General features: G+C 61.8%; 1 protein-coding gene across 1 annotated transcript in view; it reads right to left on the reverse strand.

The window, feature by feature from the left end:
• SLC7A5 (solute carrier family 7 member 5) overlaps positions 794 to 17,706 on the reverse strand; it is a 28,676-nt gene continuing 11,763 nt past the window's right edge. The window contains exons 2-10 of the mRNA XM_005691915.3: positions 16,889 to 17,014; positions 8,657 to 8,762; positions 8,232 to 8,276; positions 7,746 to 7,869; positions 7,230 to 7,333; positions 6,768 to 6,864; positions 6,108 to 6,257; positions 4,337 to 4,514; positions 794 to 3,296 (exon numbers count right to left, since the gene is read on the reverse strand). Coding sequence (XP_005691972.2) covers positions 3,241 to 3,296; positions 4,337 to 4,514; positions 6,108 to 6,257; positions 6,768 to 6,864; positions 7,230 to 7,333; positions 7,746 to 7,869; positions 8,232 to 8,276; positions 8,657 to 8,762; positions 16,889 to 17,014 — 986 coding nt within the window. The 3' untranslated portion in view covers positions 794 to 3,240. The remainder of the gene's footprint in view (positions 3,297 to 4,336; positions 4,515 to 6,107; positions 6,258 to 6,767; positions 6,865 to 7,229; positions 7,334 to 7,745; positions 7,870 to 8,231; positions 8,277 to 8,656; positions 8,763 to 16,888; positions 17,015 to 17,706) is intronic.

The following is a 17,706-nucleotide window of genomic DNA, read 5'->3' on the forward strand; positions in this document are numbered from 1 at the left end:
TGGGCTGGTTTGAGACCCGTCCTTTTTGTGTCCAGACCCGTTTCCATCAGCAGCCGTGGCAGGCATACGTCCTCCCCTCACTGCTGCTGTTGGGACGGACAGGGGACATTAATGCACGCTCCACGTCTCACAGAGCTGACCCGGGACTTTGTCCAGCTGGGCCCCTGGAGCAATTGAGGGGCTGCAGGATGGACAAAGGCATGCGCAGCGGACCTGCTGAGGGCAACACCGGGACCCAAGCCCAGGGGCTGCAAGGAGCACCACCGCAGAGGCCCCCCAAGGCCCCACATCCCAGCAGACGGAGCTGGCTCAGCAGCTGCCATGGACAGGCTGTGGCAGCCCAGGGGCGCCCTTCCCATTCTGGCAGACCTATCCCTGGCTGTGCAAGGCCCCGCGAGGAATGGAGTTTGCCATCAACAAGTGAAGGCTGGCGTGGCTCTCGGCCCTGCTCCATCCTGAGGCTGTGTTGTGGAAGCTTGCCCTTCCCTCTGACCCCAAGCTGGCATGTGCCTCCCCCTGTTGCTGACCCCTGCCTGGTGACTCCAAAGGCCTGCAGGTGCCAGGAGGCCAAGCCCATCTGCTCTCCTCTTCTCGGCTTCAATGCCTCTCCCAAGAAGTGGCTCCAAGTTCCGGCTCAGTGCCCTTGCCTCCTCCCTGGCCTTGCTCACCTACCTGTTAATGAGTGAATTGAGTGAGTACAGTGACTAAATAAGCCAGGCAAGGAGCTGTGTGATCACCACCCTCCTCCAGGAACTTCCCTCACCCAGAACTTGGCACAGAAGAAAAGACAAAAGACCATCAGCAGTGCTTATAATTCCAATTCTTAAAAAACAGATTTCCCCAACAAAACACAAAACTCCCCATCCCAAAGCAGCTAAGCGTAACACGTTAGCGTTAACAGCATTAACAGCAGAGAAAGGCGCTAAGTCACACACGCAACATCGTGGCTGGCGGCTGACACGGCCGGAACCCAAGGGGCAGCACGGCTGCACATCGCCCCACAATAAATAAACACGGCGCCCTCCCATCAGGGAGACGTGAGGGTGAAGTGAAGCACAACGGCTGGACAAACACGCGCCTGTTATGCCAAAATCTGGCTTAAAAAAAGATTAACCCACAAGCAGGAACGCTCAGGACACCTGTCAGTAGTGTGATCAGGAGTGGAGTCGGCCCAGAAGGCCGGCGTGGCAGAACCAGGGTGCCCGGGCCCCAGAGCCCCAAGAATGCAGCCCAGGCCCCCAACCTGCTTTCACAGATGCTGGGGAGCCACACCCCCAGTCTTTCCGTATAAAGGGAGCTCAGGGCCCCCTGCCCCTGCAGGGGTGACAGTATCCCATCCCCCAGGCACACATCCCAGGGAGGCCACCAGGCTCTGGACAGTCACATGGCCCCTGTGCTCCACCAGGTCACATCGAGAGCCGGTGGTGGACCACGAGGTAACCCCAGTGGTGTCCCCAGGGCCCCGCGGGAGGAGGCCGAAATCTGCCACAAGACTGCTGGAGGCCCGTGGAGAGGCAGAGGGCAGTGCCCCATGTACACCCAAGAAAACTGAGGCCCCAGCAGTCTCACGTCAGGCCTCCAGCTTCCTCGGTGATGTTCTGCCTCCAGACGCTGAGCCGGGCCCCAGACCGTGGCCTGGGAGGATTCGCTTGGTGAGGAGACGTCAGTGGATGCTATGTTGGGAGCTACAGGCTGGCAGGGTCTCCTGACCAGCATGGGGAGGGAGGGCTGGACATCTGGCTGCCTCCACTTCAGCTTCAATGTCCATCATGGGCACCCCTAAGCTGCTCTCTCTGGGCCTATCGGACCACATGGGGCCCCAGAGCCCAGGTGGGTGATGGCTGGACTGGCCACGCGGAGCTCACGTGGCCCCTGGGAACCAGCAGCAGCTTCTTTGGCTGCAGCTGAGCAACGAGGCCCAAGGGCTCGGCTCAACCCCACCCTGGTGAGGTCAGGGGTCATAGGCCAAGGCAGGGCCTAGAGGGAAACTGACCGCAGATGACACTGCTCCCCAAGCAGGCTCCGTGGAAGACAGAGAGCCTGCCCAGCCATACCAGATGAGCTTCTGGGCCTTGGCTGCCTCCCGGGGAGAACGCTATGGGAACTACAACAAAAGCCTCCTGTCGGGGCTGGGGGAGGCCGGGTGTGCGTGCTGGCCCCAGCAGGACTCAGGCAGCCTCCGGAGCAGGTGCAGCCGGGGTGCTGAGGCTGGGCACCAGGGACAGGTGACGGGGGCGGGGCCTTGGCCAGGAGCTGGGAGCACCCCAGACAGCTGCCAGGGCTGCGACCCAGCCCCTGAGGCCCGGGGTGGAGGGGTGCACTCATGGGACACATGAGAAGCCCCTGAGGGGTCGAGGTGTCTGCTTACTGATTTCAAGTGTGAGGCTTTGAAAGAGCTAGAGCTTGATTTCAAAACTGATGCAGAACAGGCCTGAGGCCGCACTGCCCACCATCTGCCACAGGAGCCACTGGACTCCTCGGGCCTCTGCTCAGGCTGGTGTTCAGGGTGGGGTGTACAGACAGGACCCTGGAGATGTTCTGAGTGACAGGGTGTAGCCCCCCGCACCCCCCACAACTGCATGTACTGACGGGAGGCCCAGCTGTCCCTGATCTCTGCTTGGAGCCCCCTGCCCGCAGCAGGTGCCAAGGCACCGCTGTCCACCAGCCCGAAGGCCCTGCTTCTACAAGCCTCTAGGCGTTCTTTCTCTTCTCCGGGGGAGGGGAGGGAGCTAGCGCAGGGCTTTAAGGCAATGAGACGTAAGCCCGGAGGTTAGTTTCACGAAAGTCACTGCATCTACAACAACGGAGAAATAGGGAAGCTGAGCACATGTGTCCGGGCCACCATCCAGAATCCAGTGACAGGACCTGGCCCCTCGGAAGAATGCTGTGCTGCAGACAGCGTCTGGGGAGAAAACCTTTCCATCCCATTTCTTAAAAAAATAATTGTCTTGGTAATGTTAACCCGACCAAGACTTAAGTTAAAAAAAATAATACAAATAAACGAAGGTGAGAAGGGAGGAGGCCCAGTTCGGGAGGAAGCCCGCGGCCTCCTTGGTCCGATGTTCCTGCCTCCACGCTCGAGAGGTATCCGCGGACGTCCGCCTTCAAGGGACTAAAATCGTACCAGGGTTCACTGTGGCCTGGCTGCCCCCGGGGCAGGGACAGCGGGGGCCCCCGGCAGAGCTGCCTGGATGGTGGGACCGAGTTGTTCTCTCAGGGCAGCTTCCTGGTTCTGGTTGCTTACGTCTCCTGGGGAACCACGTGCATGAGCTTCTGGCACAGGACCGTCGTGGAAACTGCCGGGAAGAGAGGGCATTACTCGGGTGCCCTGGCCTGGTGCCTGAGGGTCAAGGCTGCACGGGACGTGGGCTCACCCAGCCCTGCTGTCTGAGTCCCGAGGTTGTAAGAGAAGCCAGGAATTCACGTGTGGGCATCAGGCCCCAGGCCTCCTGCTGGTGGGGCATGGCCTGCGCCCCTGGCTATCTGCTGGGACTATTACTGGAGGGTGGCGGGGATGGTCAAGGATCCTAGCAAGGGAGGATCCTAGCAATGGAGACAGCAAGTGAGCTGCCTCCACCCCTCACCCCAGTTCAGACCCCGGGACCCATAACGGGATGATGGGCCTGGCTGCCTGCACACCCACCACAGGCCTCAGAGGGGCTGAAGCAGGCGGGTGTGTGTGCTATGGCCCACGTGATGCTCCACGAGCATCACTAGGGGGGCATTTCAGGACAGAGGGGCCCTGCGTGTGTGTGACCACTAACATCATTTCAGTGACAGACAGTGCCCTGGGCCCCAGGCAGGTGGCCAGCAATTCTGGGACGGCTCCCTGGGGGGTGTTTAAACCCACCCAGGAGCCTGTCGTTCTAATGGCGGTCTCGGCGCAGGTCCTAAACGGGCCTGTCAGCAAGTCCCGTGACCGCTCTGAGGGATCCCGTTTTCTCCTCCCTTGCTTTTCTAGGTCAGCCGGCTGGCTTTAAGCTGGCGGCAGACGGGGGGGCAGGGGGGGATGCTTTTGTTACTTGGCAAGAGCAGCCTGGTTTTCTGGAATCCTTTGTTTTGAGATTAGCTGGTGCCAGGCTCAGCGTCTTATCCTGAAATACGTGGGCCAGGTCACCACCGCCAGACAGGCCTGGCTTGGCCACTGCGGGCCCCTCAGCCAGGACCTCGCACATCCTGATGCGGACCACCCCCACTCCTGCCAGTGACCCAGGGCGGGGGGCACTGCCCGCTGTGCTGCTCCTGGCCACTGGACTGAGGTCAGAGGAGCACAGCCAGGTGGGCGGGACAGACCCCCGGGGGACGGAGGAGGCCCGGCAGGCAGGGAGGCACTCACAGATGCTCTGGAGCAGCCACTTGGGCTTGTCTCTCCACCAGACCCCGAGGAAGTAGACGGGCAGGCCGCTGAGGATGATGGTGAAGCCGATGCCGCACTCCACGGGGGTCTTCCAGAAGGAGACGGCGATCAGGAAGAGGCAGGCCAGGATGAAGAACACTGGGAGGGCCAGATGAACCTGCCGGGGGGCTGCAGCTGACTCCGGGGAGCCTGGAGTCTCCTCCGTGTGTCTCCTCCCGTCCACACCTGCCACGACCCAGCCACCCCTGGAGCCCTCTTTCCACCCCTGCTGAAGCTGGCCTTCCCCGGGGCCCACCCGGCCTCTCCCACAGACCCCCAGACAGCCCTGTGCCTGGCTGAGCCTTCTTGATCCAAAAGGGCCACCATGCTGCCTGAGCAGCGTCTCTGCTGTCTGCCAGGGCCTGAGGTTCCCTCAGGCTGGCCTCCCTGAGCTGCACTGGCCTCTTGAGAACTGGACCCTGCCGCGTTCTCCGTTTACCCAGCTCAGCACCGGGCAGCAGGCAATAATTACCCAAAGACCAGCAGGAGCCGGCGGGTGAGCAGGAACAAGCAGGCTTCTCAAGGTCAGAGGAGGGTGGACTCCCAGGTTCCCACATCACAAGGAGGGAATCCTGCCCCCCACCACGGTCGCCTGATGGGGGGGTGACACCTCTGGGAAGACCGCGGCCACCACTAACAAGCAAGGTGTGCCTGCCTTCTCTGAGGGCCCTTGTCGACAGGCTGGACCACAGGTACACAGCCGCTGGGCAGAGAGCCCCACCCACACAGAGCCAGGGCAGAGAGCCCCACTCACACACAGCCAGGGGCCCAGGGACACTCGTCCCCCTCTGCAAACACTGTGCCTTCTGCCAGGAGGCCTGTCTACACATGGACTCCACCCTCTGTCTACACACTGGCAAGAGACCTGGGGAGAGCAAGGGTCCCATAAGGTCAGCCCAGACTGCCTGTACCACAGCTGGCCTCATGGGGACAGCACCCCCCACAAGCAGGGAGCCAGGTGGACCAGGGCACTGAGGTCACCCTGGCGCCCGGGGAACCTGTCCAAGACAGGAAGGCCAGGCCTGGCCTCTGCAGGACTGCTAGGTGGGGAAGCAGGCAAGAGGCCTGTGTCAGCTGCAGAGGGGCTCCGCCCTCGATCCGACACCACCGTTGGGGGACAGAGCTAATGTGTTCGCCAGGGCCTTGGCAGGTGTGTGGCCCTCTCTGTGCAAAAACACGGTTGCCCTTGGGGAGCTGCCCCCATTACCAAGTGGAGGAAAGGGAGAAGGCCCTCTCAGGCTAGGCGGACAGGGGGCAGACAGTCTGAACGGACCAATCGGGGACAAAGCTGGGGGACATGTCCCACGCTGCAGCCTGTCGCAGCACCCCCATCCTTGGTCACGCCAGCGCCCAGCCCTCCCCAGACAGCGTGGCAATCCTCACTCTCCCCACGCCCTCGGCCAGGCAGTTCAGTGCTGTCCCAGGCTATTCGGTCCCCTTGCCCCGCACACCCGCCTGGCGTGGCAGCCTTCTTCTGCCCCTCTTCTTTTGGCAGAAGACAAGCTCTAGGAGAGCAGAGCTTTAGGGGGTCATTTGTGATCTTGAATGAACCCCAGCACCTGGAATCACACGCTTGGCCATCAACAGTCGTCTACCAATCTCAGTCCCTCGTCCAGATCAGAAGGTGTTCACGCACTGATCAAGGTGCCCTCGGGGAAGACGCCCTGAGCCCTTGTCTGTGGAGGGGACAGCGTGGACGCCCAGCCCTCACCTTGATGGGTCGCTCTAGCTCTGGTTTCTGGTAGCGAAGCCAGAGCATGCCAGCGATGGCCAGGGCCACGCAGAGCCAGTTGAAGAAGCTGAAGAAGTTGATGACGGAGAAGATGTCTTTGGAGAAGGCGTAAAGCAGGGTCATGACGCACTGCAAGCAGAGGGCAGGCTGTGAGCCTCAGGACGTGCTGTGGGGAGGGATGACCGCACGCACCCCTTCCTGTCTTAGCGGAATAAGTGGTCTGCACCACGCGAGGGTCCTCAGAGCAAAGGGACGTGCTGATGGCAGGGTGGCTGAGGCCCTGGGCTTCACAGTGGCAGAGGCCACGTCTACCCTGGTCGGGAGGTTTGGCATCAAGTGGCTCTATGCGGATTTCAGATTTTTTTTTTTACCAATTACCGTGTATTAATTCTGGAGAAACAAAACACTATCTTGTGCTCTCTGGCATCCAGGGGCGCGTGTGATGAAGGGTACTCACTTGCGCTCACCTGTCTACATCTCATCTCAGCCTGATCCTCAGGCTGGCTGGCACCGGGTGGAACCAGCACAGGGGTCCCCAGACAGGGCGTGGCCCCCTATCTCAAAGCCCCCAGTGATCCCCAAGGAACACGCCTGTCCTCCACCTGCCAGTGACCCCCTACGTGGAGGGTGGGGACTCACCGTGAACACCAGTGAGGGTACAGGCGTCAGCAGCCGTGGGTGGATCATGGAGAGGATGGAGGGCAGGTGGCCCTCCCGGGCCCCCACGAAGAACAGCCTGTGGACAGAGGGGTGGCGGTCAGCCTCAGCCGAGGGACCCGGGCATGTGGGGGTGGAGGGGCCTGTGCTGTGGGCCTCGGTGTCCCTCGAGGATGGCTGCTGAGGGGTCCCATCAGCCCTGGCCCAGCAAGGTCCAGATGAACCCACGACGGTCTGGATGGACAGGGTAGCTCTGTCACCTCTAGGCAGGGATGGGGGTTATTTCCGAGTCACGTGAACATCCTGACAGCTATGTTATTACAAGTAACAAGAAAGAGAACCCTGAGAACTCACGTGAGGAAGCTGTGTGCAGTGGTGACCCACACCCTGTCCTGCTCTGGCCCCGCGGGGCCCGCATGACAGAGCCGCCCTGGCCGGGCTCACCTGGAGGACGTGAAGAGGGACCCATTGACGGAGCCGAAGCAGGACAGGCCCACGAAGACGGGGATGATCCAGGACATGACGCCCAAGTGGTAGTTCCCGAAGTCCTGGATGGACACGGACCGTGAGCCCTGCCCCCAGGACAGCCCCCGCCCTGCAGTCCCTTCCTGAGACACCCCCGGCCCTCATCCACACGACCCTCCCCGAGGAGCTCAGTATTTATTCAGATGGTGGACCAGCCTCTGGGGTGGGGCTAGAGGTATGTAATGGACTCAGCCCCTCATCTCTAAAAACAGCTGGTGCCAGGACCAGCACTGCTGAGCCAATCTAAAACCGTCTGGGCAGCCTGAGCACCAGTGCCGTTAAAGCCTCCTGGGACCCCCACGCGCAGCCAGCACCCTGCACGCCCGGCAGGCCTGGCAAAGCACCAGCTCAACCCCTCCTGGTAGGAGGGTGGTTTGCAAAGGAGAGGCCCACTCTGCTCCTGTCTGAGCTCAGAGGGCAGGGCTGGCATCTTACCACGGCCACGGCCTCCGACGTGAGCATCTGCTCGGGGGTCAGCGTGGTGAAGTAGGCCAGGTTCGTCAGCACGTACACCAGGGTGACGATCGGGAGTGAGATGATAATGGCCAGGGGCAGGTTTCTGAGAGGACCGGGTGGGGCAAGTCAACAAAACAAGGCCCAGCACGGGGCCAGCCGACCCCTCAGTGGCTGAGCCCACACCTCACTGCCGGGGGAGTGGCACGTGGCTGGAAGGCGGTGCATGGGGCAGGGCAGCTGTTCAAACGTGGGCCAGCAACCCAGCCCATATCTGTGAAGTGGGCTTCCTACCCTTTCTGTGGGAGTATGCTATTCAAGGCCTCCCGCCCTCCATGAGCCCAACCCCAGGGACCCTCCCTGTATTGCACTGGGCTGGGCCCAAGAATGGGCTCTTGGATACAACGAGGCTTCTTCCTCCTCTCAGGTGAAAATGATGAAAACACACACCTCTATTCACACACGTACCTGTAGGGATTAATCATCTCCTCTGTGACAAAATTCAAGTAATTCCTAGAATTCAGAGAGCAGACTTTTACCATACATTTCTTTTGTCATCAGAACAAAAGAACGTAGGTTCCATGGGACCCTTCCCGGCTGCCCTGGGTGGGGAGAGGGGACCCCCACAACCCCCAGGCCCCTACTGAGATGGCGATGGTGCTGCCCCTCCCCACGCGCCTGGGCAGCTGCACAGTCTCCAAAGGGTCAGCAGTGTCCCTAGAGGTTTATCTGGGGAGCCCCTTCTTGGGGGCCGAGAACAGCACCAGGGCTGCTATGGGGGCCCCTCTGTGCTTCCTTGGGATGTGAGGGGTCTCCTGTTTCCAGAATCACCACGGCCGACCGAGATATGTGGGTTTCTGGGCGCTCTGGGGCCCAGGCATTCTAGAACCTACCATCCCCCGTAGGCAAAGAGGCCGCTGTACAGCGCCAGCACGATGTTCCCCACGTCCACTTTGGTGCCTTCAAAGGAGGACTTGGGATCCAGATTGGCTACGCCACCTGTCAGAGGCCAAACAGATAGAAAGGACCTCTGGGTTAGACAGCGTGGCACCGAGGGCAAGCCACAAGTTCCGGAATGTTCCTGGAGCAAAACATGGTCACAGACAAAAATGCAACAGATTAGATGCACCTGTGAGCCACCCGGGGCCAAGGGCCTGGGGGCCGAGGGAGCTCGGCTCTGCCCTGAGCGTGAGGAACGCAGCCCCCAGGGCCTTCCTCTGGACCCCCAGATGGGACTGGTGGCTCTGCAGACCCCTAGCTGTGCTGAGCACCCCTGCCTGTCTGTGCCTGGGGGACAGGACACCCCGTGACGTGGCTCTGGGGCAGAGACCTGCTCTCCCCCTCAGCACCAGGAGCCCAGAGCTGTAAACCCAGGCTTCTCACCCCTGCCCCTGGACACAGCAGACCCAAGGGGCTGTAGCTGGGGAAGGACGGTGGGCTGCTCTCTAACCCAGATGGACATACGGGCTCTTGGACACAAGGGGGCTGGCTTCTCAGCTGACCATTTCTACCCTAAAGGGCCCCAGGTGTCCTGGGCTTGTGGCCGCACGGGTCGACCTCTGCCCCACCATCAGCTGGCACCTCTGGCTATGACTCCTGCGTCCCAAAAGGACATGTGTCACCGGATCCAGGGCCCCAGGAAACCAGGCTGGCCTCAGCTCCACCCCTCCCTTTTCCTAAATGAGGCCAAATCCAGATTCCTTTAGACGTCTCACAGGGGCCCCCCTCAACCTGGCACAATAGACATGAAACATGGGGGTCTTAGAAGGGTCCTTGGCTACCAGCACGGTGTCTGGCCTGCCTGTTCTGGACTGTTACACAATTGGTGAAATGGCCCCTTCATACCCAGGGCCGGAAAGACTTGCTCCATAATGAGGCACCAGCCTGACAGTGGGTGCAGACACAGTAGGGGTCAGCCAGTTCCCAAGGGGGGTCAGTTCCTGGCTCCCCAGCTCTGGGGGTGGTGGTGGCACTGATATACACCTCAGCGACTATCACCTTCATGGGAGAGGCTTGCAACAGAAGCAGAGGTGCTAAGGGGAGCAGAGTCAGTGTGCTGGGCACACGGAGCTGGAGGAGCTGAGCGTCAAACTGAGACAGGGACAATCTCTCACCTGCAGGTGAGGGTCTGAGCAGGGGATGGGGAGACGGAGGCTGCCATGCCACCCCTGGGGCACGACAGGGAGGCTCCCGTGAACCCCTCCTTCCACCCAGCTGAAGCCTGCACTTCCTTCCAGGCAGCACCCATTTCCTCCAGTAAGCTCCCCAGGGGAGAGATGGACTCTGAGTGCCTGTTTCTGGGTCCGCATGCCTGCACTGTCTGCCCTTCACCTCCAGCCTAAGCTGGGAGATGGATGGGGGATGGCCGCTTCTGCCCACCAGATGAGGCCATGGTCTCATGATGAGCACGGGCTCTGAGGCGGCTGGCACCTCACCCAGCCCACCACCCACATGTGATCCGAGTAGGATGCCTGGGTCCCGAGACTGCCCGGTCACAGGGTGATCAGCAGGGCCGGGGGCGGCGCAGAGAGCTGGACAGTGCACCTCAGCACAGCACTCAGAGCCCGGCCAGTCCCCACGCAATGTTCTGGAATGTACATCCCTTTATATCTGTCCCACCATCAGGGACACGGAGGCTCGGGCCACCTGCCAGGGGCCTGGCTCTGGGACCATGAGGCGCCCGCCGCTCTTAGAATTCTGCAGCTGCTCCCGAGAGCCCAGGGGAGCCCCTAGTGGCTCCACCATCCCCGGTCTGCACAGATCCCGTACCCCCACATGCCTTGCTGCTGCCGACACTGGCTTCTAGGGCATCAAAGGTCTCTGCCAACAAGGGCTCCTTCCAAGGAGCGAACCTGCCTTTCTCCTCAACCTGCGCCACTTCCCCACCAGGACACGCCTCCTTGTTTCCTGCGGATTCATGGGCAGCTTCCTTGCACACAGGCTGCGAGATAGAGCTTGGTGCATCTGCTAGAACTGGCTCCCACCTCAAGCACAACCCTGAAGCAGTGACACTGCCTGCATGTGTGTGCACGTGGGTGCACACCCAGGAACACACACACGTGCACTTATGGGCTAGAGACACCGCTACGCAGAACAGCTGCTGTTTTTGCTGAGGATGAAATTCGAGGCTTGAAATACAGGCTGGGTTTTCAAGTAAGAACCACGGTTTTTATCCCTGATGTCTGGAAGCTTGTTTTCATCAAGGGTTCACTCAGCTCTGTGGACAACCAGCCTGGTGTCCTGACGTGAAAGCATCATCGCCCCGAGACGGTGGATGGAATTTCTGTCCCCAGAATTTCCTGGATGTACAGGGTGACTTGTAGCCTTGAAACCCCAAGAAAACACAGTGGCTATGCCCGAACTCAGACTGAACAATCTCACTGGGCTGCCCAGGGGCCTCTGAAAGACAGGTGTAGCTGGGCCATCCTTCGGGGAGCTCATGGGTTGTCTGGGGCCTCATTCCCTGTCTACAAAGTGTCCAACTCCCCTGGAGGAAAGTGGACATCCCTGCATCCCAGACCCCACATCCCCACCCCCACCCCGTCATTCCTGGCACAGCATGGGGGTTGGGGGGAGCTCTGCTGGGAATCTGGCAGCTTTGGGCTCCGACCCACTACTGCAAGCCCCTCTGGACTGCCCCTACCCCGTCACCTCCCTCCCACTGAACTGCCCCAAGTGAACGCACACAGGACCCCTCAGCGGAGTCCCTGGGTCTGTCCAGCTTCTGTCTGCTGGAGGACCTCCCAGACCAGGGCCGCAGCTGCACCAGGCACCCAACCAAATGCTGTCCGATCGCTGCTCTCCTCCCCACGGGTGCCTTGGAGCAGGCGCTGGCTCTGCTGGCTCCACACGGCACTTGGCTGGGGACCCCCAAGACGGGCACAGCTTTGGGGTGGCTGCGAGGGGACAGTAGCCCCACTTGCCCATGCCTTCCACACATCCCGTCAGGAATGGGGCCCTCAACGCAGCTCTGGAGAGCTGAGGGGGGCCACCCGCCTGTCTCCAGAACAGCAAAAAGCCGAGTGAGGTGGCCAGAGCCCCACGGGGTGATGTGTGCAGGCAGCTGCCTGGTGCCAGCGGCCAGCGCAGGGGACACACATGGGGTAGCCCTTGTGGGAGAGCAGAACCCAGACTCCACACAGTGGTCTCAGCCACCCACCAGCCCCGGCAAGCAGGGGACATGGTGCTGACCGGAGATACACCTGGGGCTGTCATGGGGGTAAGGGCGGGGTGGGGGCCACCTGGTGGGTGAAGGCGTGTGCCGCTGGACAGGGCACGAGGAGGCTCCCCCAGCAGACGCTGCTGGGCAGGATCCTGCCCTAGAGCGATGGCAGGTGTCTGGGCCACGTGCAAGGGCTCCCACGGACCCCAAGCTGGAGTGCGACTCTTGTGTAAACATAGAGCTCCAGGCACCAGACAGACGCGAGAGAAATGACTGTGCCGATCCCCGACCCCTGCCCATGACCACGGAGCTCCCCACTCCAGCTCTGTCCTCACAGGGCCCCCAGGCCCACGAGAGGCAGACAGGAAAGTCACCAGGGCGGACAAGCGGGGAGGCCCGCTTGTGGGGCCTGGGGTGTGGGAACTCCAGCAGTTCAGTGGGGTCCCCTGGGCCCCTCCTTCTCTGGGGCTTCTCTGCAGACCTCACAGGGCCACAGGAAGGTGAATGCTAGCAGACAGCCACACACCGGCCCTTGGGCAGCTCTGGGCACCAGGCAGGCCTGCCTGCCCGCCAGGATCCCTCTGAGAACAAGGGGGATTGGGAGGGGAGTGTTCACAAGGCCCCAGGGAGCCCATTTCAGGAAAAGCAGCCCAAACCCCTGCGTCATGCAGACAGGGCCGTGGGAACCAGCCAAGAGAGCCCGGGGGTGCAGGCACCCCACCCTCAGAGGGGCCATGTGCACACTGGGACGCGCCAGCCCCTCTGGATCAGAGGACAAAGGCTCGCCAAGGTCTCTGTGTCCCCCTGGGACTGGCCTGGCCTGTCACCCTCACCACGGCTGGGCCTGGGCCCGGGCATGGGAACCCGCAGCCAGTCTGGAGATGGCGGCTGGCGGAAAGCCAGAAAAATCCCAGGGCCTCAGCGTGACCAGGACTCGCCCCTCCTGCCACAGCCCCTAGAACCACTCCCCGGATGGGAGGCCGACTGTGAGAAAAGTCACCCCCTCAACCAGGGCGGGGGACGTCCACTGTGCTGGAATCTTTCGCTTGCTCCCTCCATAACTCTTGGGGTTCCACACAGTTATCGTGTACGTGGTGCCAGGTGCTAAACAGGGTACCCCCAACAGTTCATGTCCCCTCTGGAACCTCAGAACATGACATGCTCCGATAAAGGGTCTCTGCAGATGTAATCAAGGCAAGGATCGCGAGGTGAGACACCATAGACTAAGGTGGGCCCTATTCCCCAAGCGTCCTTGTAAGACAGAGACATGGGGGCCACGTGAGGATGGAGGCCGTGTGATGTGGCCACGAACCTGGGAAGCACTAGGCAGGAAGGCCCCTCCTGTGAGCTGCGGAGGGAGCTCGGCCTGGACTGGGGACTGCTGGCCCAAGAATCAGACTGAAACTGCAGTGTCTGAAGCCCTGTCCGTGTCCTGTGCTGCGGCCACCCCAGGACACTCTGCAGAGTGAGGGCTCAGACGCCCCCGTCTCCACTCTGCAACACACGGGCACGGTTGGGACGTGAAACAGCCTGGCCATGGACCCCGCCTCTCCATCACTGGCCGAGCAAGCCGGTGCTTAGCCGCAGGGCTGAGCTCTGCCGAGAGTCAGCTGTGCCCTCTGCTCCATCCACAGACCAGGCATCCCTGGCGGGAGTGGAGTGGGGTGGGGAGGCGTTACATCTACAGTGGGCTTGTCGGGGTCCTCTCTCCCGTTTCCCCACCCTGGGCTGGGCACCTGGGGTCCGGTGCCTGTTCTTTAGCTCTGCCTAAGGGGGTGGGGGGCGAGGAAGGGACGGTTCCCACGGCCAGCCTGTCTATTGTGTCATCCATCTTTTAAACTCCTGGAGGAGCTGCCCTGGTATGAAGATTCAAAGGACCCTCTCCCCACTGCACGGGCAGGCAAATCCGCGAACACCAACCATGCCCACTGCACAGGCTGGGAGACCCCCGAGCACCAATAGCACCCAGCACAGGGCTTTGCCCTGCTGCCGCCAGCCTGCTGCTGACCACCCAGGGTGGGGCTGAGTGGGGGCGGCAGGGAGACAGAGCCAGCTGCCAGGCCTTTGATTTCTTCTGGGCGGGCCACAAAAGCAAAGCATGTGGGCTGCACAGGCCGACAGAAAGGTCTCAATTAAAAACCATCAAAGAGCACCCGAGGGGGTGAGCTGCCTGCATCAGTCCTGCCACCCCGGCTGAGGCGGCCCATCTGCGCGTGACCTGCTACTCCAGGCATCTGGCCCGCCAAGCGCCGGCCCTGTCTCCTGGGGCATGGGTGGCTGGGGGAGGACGGAAGCCCAGCCTTGGGGCCCCAGTCAGCGTCCTGCAGTCCTAGTGTGGTCCCGACCCCTCTAAGACGGCCTCTGTCACGGGCACCCTGAGTCCTGCACTGGGGTGGTCGGGCCCAGGAGCATCCGAAACGTCTCCCCCCGACTCTGAAGAGAGCAGCTCTGCTCACAGGCTGCTCGAGGCACCTGTCCACAACCCAAAGACAGGCCTGGGGCTGCTGTGGCTACTTATCATATGAGGATGTGAGGCTCCAGGAGGCACAGTCTCCTGGAGAGACTGGTCCGAGCCCCAGATCCTCCCGGGATGAGGGTCTCCTCCAGGCCCCACAGCTCCCCGCCCACCGACCTCGACCACCAGCAGAGCTGCTCAGGGCCTTCCCCACCACCTGCTGACACCACCCTGGGGCAGGATACAGGGTGGGCAGACCCGAGGGAGCTTATGTCCCTGCACACGGTGACCGTCCACAGTGGCCTCCACACCCAGGATTCCTGCTGAGCCCAGTGCCAGGTGAGGTCGCCGGGCTGCTGTGGGGGGTGTGGGGTGGGGCTGCCTGGTCCCCTCCCATGACCTCCAGCAGGGGCACCCTTTATCTGCAGGGTGACCCCAGCCACAGCATCCACGCACCCACGAGGTCCCACCGTGTGTCCTCTGGGCAGGGCTGGGCTCCAGAGACTCGCCTTCTCTGTACCTTTCCCACCCTCCAATCCAGGAACATTCGGCTGAGGGCCTTGCAGGTGCTATAGGTAATTGGCCAACAGACAAAAGCAAAAACACAAAAAGCTGCCCACGCTTCTCTTCTCGCTCAGCCCTGGTCCTCAGGGCTCCACTCCCAACCCTGCCGTTGAGCCTGCTGCTCTGTGACCTCCCCCAGCTGAGCTGTGCCCGCTGGAATCTGAGATAATCTCAGTCTCCCCCTTCCTGAAAAGGCTAGGAGTGGTCTCGAGGGCCCATACGCCCAACTCCCCCACCCCCAGCGAGCCCCTCCCACACCTGCAATCTCAGTCCAGGACTGCAGAGTGGTCCCTGGTCACACCAACCCCTGCTCCGGGCCTCAGAAAAGCCATCCTCATCAGGGCTGACCGTCCCCAATCCGAGTTTTCTATTCATGGGTCTGGTCCTGGGGAAGGAGGATGAGAAGGAGGGCAACAACTGCCTGTGAGTCTCACGGCATTAAGGATGAGGCCACAGAGGCCTGCAACCGGACCTGCTGGCCCCACACCCCAGCCCCTTCTGCAGCCCCGGGACCCCTGGGCTCCAGGCAGGCCGGAGGGGCCAGGCACTGGGTGAAGGACAGCAGAGACAATGCATGGGCCAGTCTGTGAGACACAGGTCATGCCCTCCAGGTGCAGTGCAGCCCGCGGCCTTCCAGGCACCATGGTGCTGAACCCCGCGTGAAGGGTCCTGGCTCTCCTGCCGAGGTTCAGCACGGGACCCTGGGACAGCCACTGAAGGGGAGATCAGGCGGCGGTCATGGGGAAAGGGCAGTTTCCACAAAGTCCTCTAGAAGGGAGGGGACCATCTGGAGGAAAACCCGTAGACAGGAATTCTGCAGACGCTGCACTGCCTCCCAGGTTCAGAGAGGAATGGCTTCAGGGGGAGGATGTTTTCCACGGCAACAGAATTATAAACACGTTATGAATGCAAGCTGAACAAAAGCTCTTTGCTATCCCTGCTGAAATCTGTGTTCACAGAAGTCCAGTCCCCGGCATTCCTCGTCAGTCCGCATCTTATCACACCAGCCAAGCGAGTCTCCCTCAGCAAGTCCTCCTTGGGAGACATGACACAGTTCCCAGCGGGACAGGCTGGTGGCACAGGAGGGGTTTCTTCTCCCACCTGTCGGTTCCCACTGTAAGCTCCAGACGGCAGGGAGTCCCCTCCGCCTTGACCATACCCCCTTGACACCTGGAGCCTGGCCTGGCCAGCGTGCTATAGACACAGTCTTGTCTTCAGGAAAATGCTGGGGCGTGAGATCCCAGGAAGACAGGGGACACAAGGCTGGTCTCCCACCTCCTGCCCCCGACGCTATCGGCACCTAGATGCAGAATGAGGCTCCAGGGTCTCTCCTTACACACGGGGCTGGGGTGGGGACCTCAGCCCCGCAGGACCACTGACCTGCGGCAGCTGAGCAGATGGCCAGCCTGGCCTACTATCCAGCTGTGCCTCTGTTCACCGAGACACCCCCTTCAGAAACGGGGTTGACTCCACCTGCCCCTGCCCGCCCTGGATAAGCTCTGTGGGCCACCCATCATGCCACGTGGGTGGCCATCGTGGGAGGGGTGGGAGTGGCGGGCGGGCATCCACATGGCACCGGGGGCCCTGGGTGGGGCACGGGGGCTGGGGGCACGGTCCCAAGTGGAAGATCCACCAGCACTGGCAACAACACCTCCTGGCCACGCTCCTGACACGGCAGGCGCATCACCGAGCTCTCGCCTCAACCCCCGTCGCCACCACGCCTGCCCGGTGTGGACAGGGGACCACGGTCTGCGTGGTGGACCCGTTTCTCCCACTGCTCCAGGACTGACAACCTGCCGGTGACCACACTCACTTGGCCAGCCTCAGCATCAGCGCTTCTCCTGGGACCACCCGACCCACTGACTCCAGTGAATCCCCTTAGCCAAGGCGGTGGATCTGGGGCCAGGTGTCCAGAGACAGCCCCCTGACCCTAGGCGCACTCACCCTTTCCGATCTGGATGAAACCGAGCAGGATGATCAAGGCCAGCGCCAGCAGCTTGGCAGCGGCGAAGGCGTCCTGGACGCGGGTGGCGGCCTTCACGCTGTAGCAGTTCACGGCAGTGAGTAGCACTGTGGAGGCAGAGCAGCGAGTGAGTGCTGTGGAAACGCGGGCAGAGGGGCAGGCACTCCCCAGCCCCTTCCCTGGGTCTGACCATCTGGACTTTAGAAGGGAGGGGACCCAAGGCCACAGGCTGAGCACAGGTGCCCCCAGGCTGCCATAACGTAGTGTTTCCTGATGGACAGATTTCAACCTCCCACGGGGAATCAAAACACCTCCACCTGCACCTGAGTCCCTCCAGGGGGCACCCTTGAGAAGCACAAGCTTCCATGGTTGGGGGGGGGGGGTGTGCACGCAGTCACCTTTCTGCTCCCACCTGACACTTCAGCACAATTTATCCGACACCCTAATCTCTCAAGGGGGGAACCCTCTCTTCAGAGGGTCCTTGTAGGATCCCCCGGGGACACAGCGGATGAGGCCTAAGCCTGACAAGCCGGGGAGGGAGGGTGCAGGGGGTGCTGAAGGAGACGTACAGCCGGGGGTCCCATTGGTTAGACCAGAGAACCAGCGCCAACTCTGCTGTTGGTGTCAAGGCAGGTACTGAAGACCCCACCCCAAGGCAGTCCCCACGGCGGAGTGGGGACGTGGGGCGGGGGCACAGGGCAGGCAAGCCGGACTCCACAAACTCAACAACACAGGCAGGCCCCACCTGGGACCTGGGGAGACCCCAGACCTGAGCGGGGGCAGGGGCTGAGTGCTCAGG

Source organism: Capra hircus, chromosome 18 (assembly GCF_001704415.2).
Source record: "Capra hircus breed San Clemente chromosome 18, ASM170441v1, whole genome shotgun sequence".
NCBI lineage: Eukaryota > Metazoa > Chordata > Mammalia > Artiodactyla > Bovidae > Capra > Capra hircus.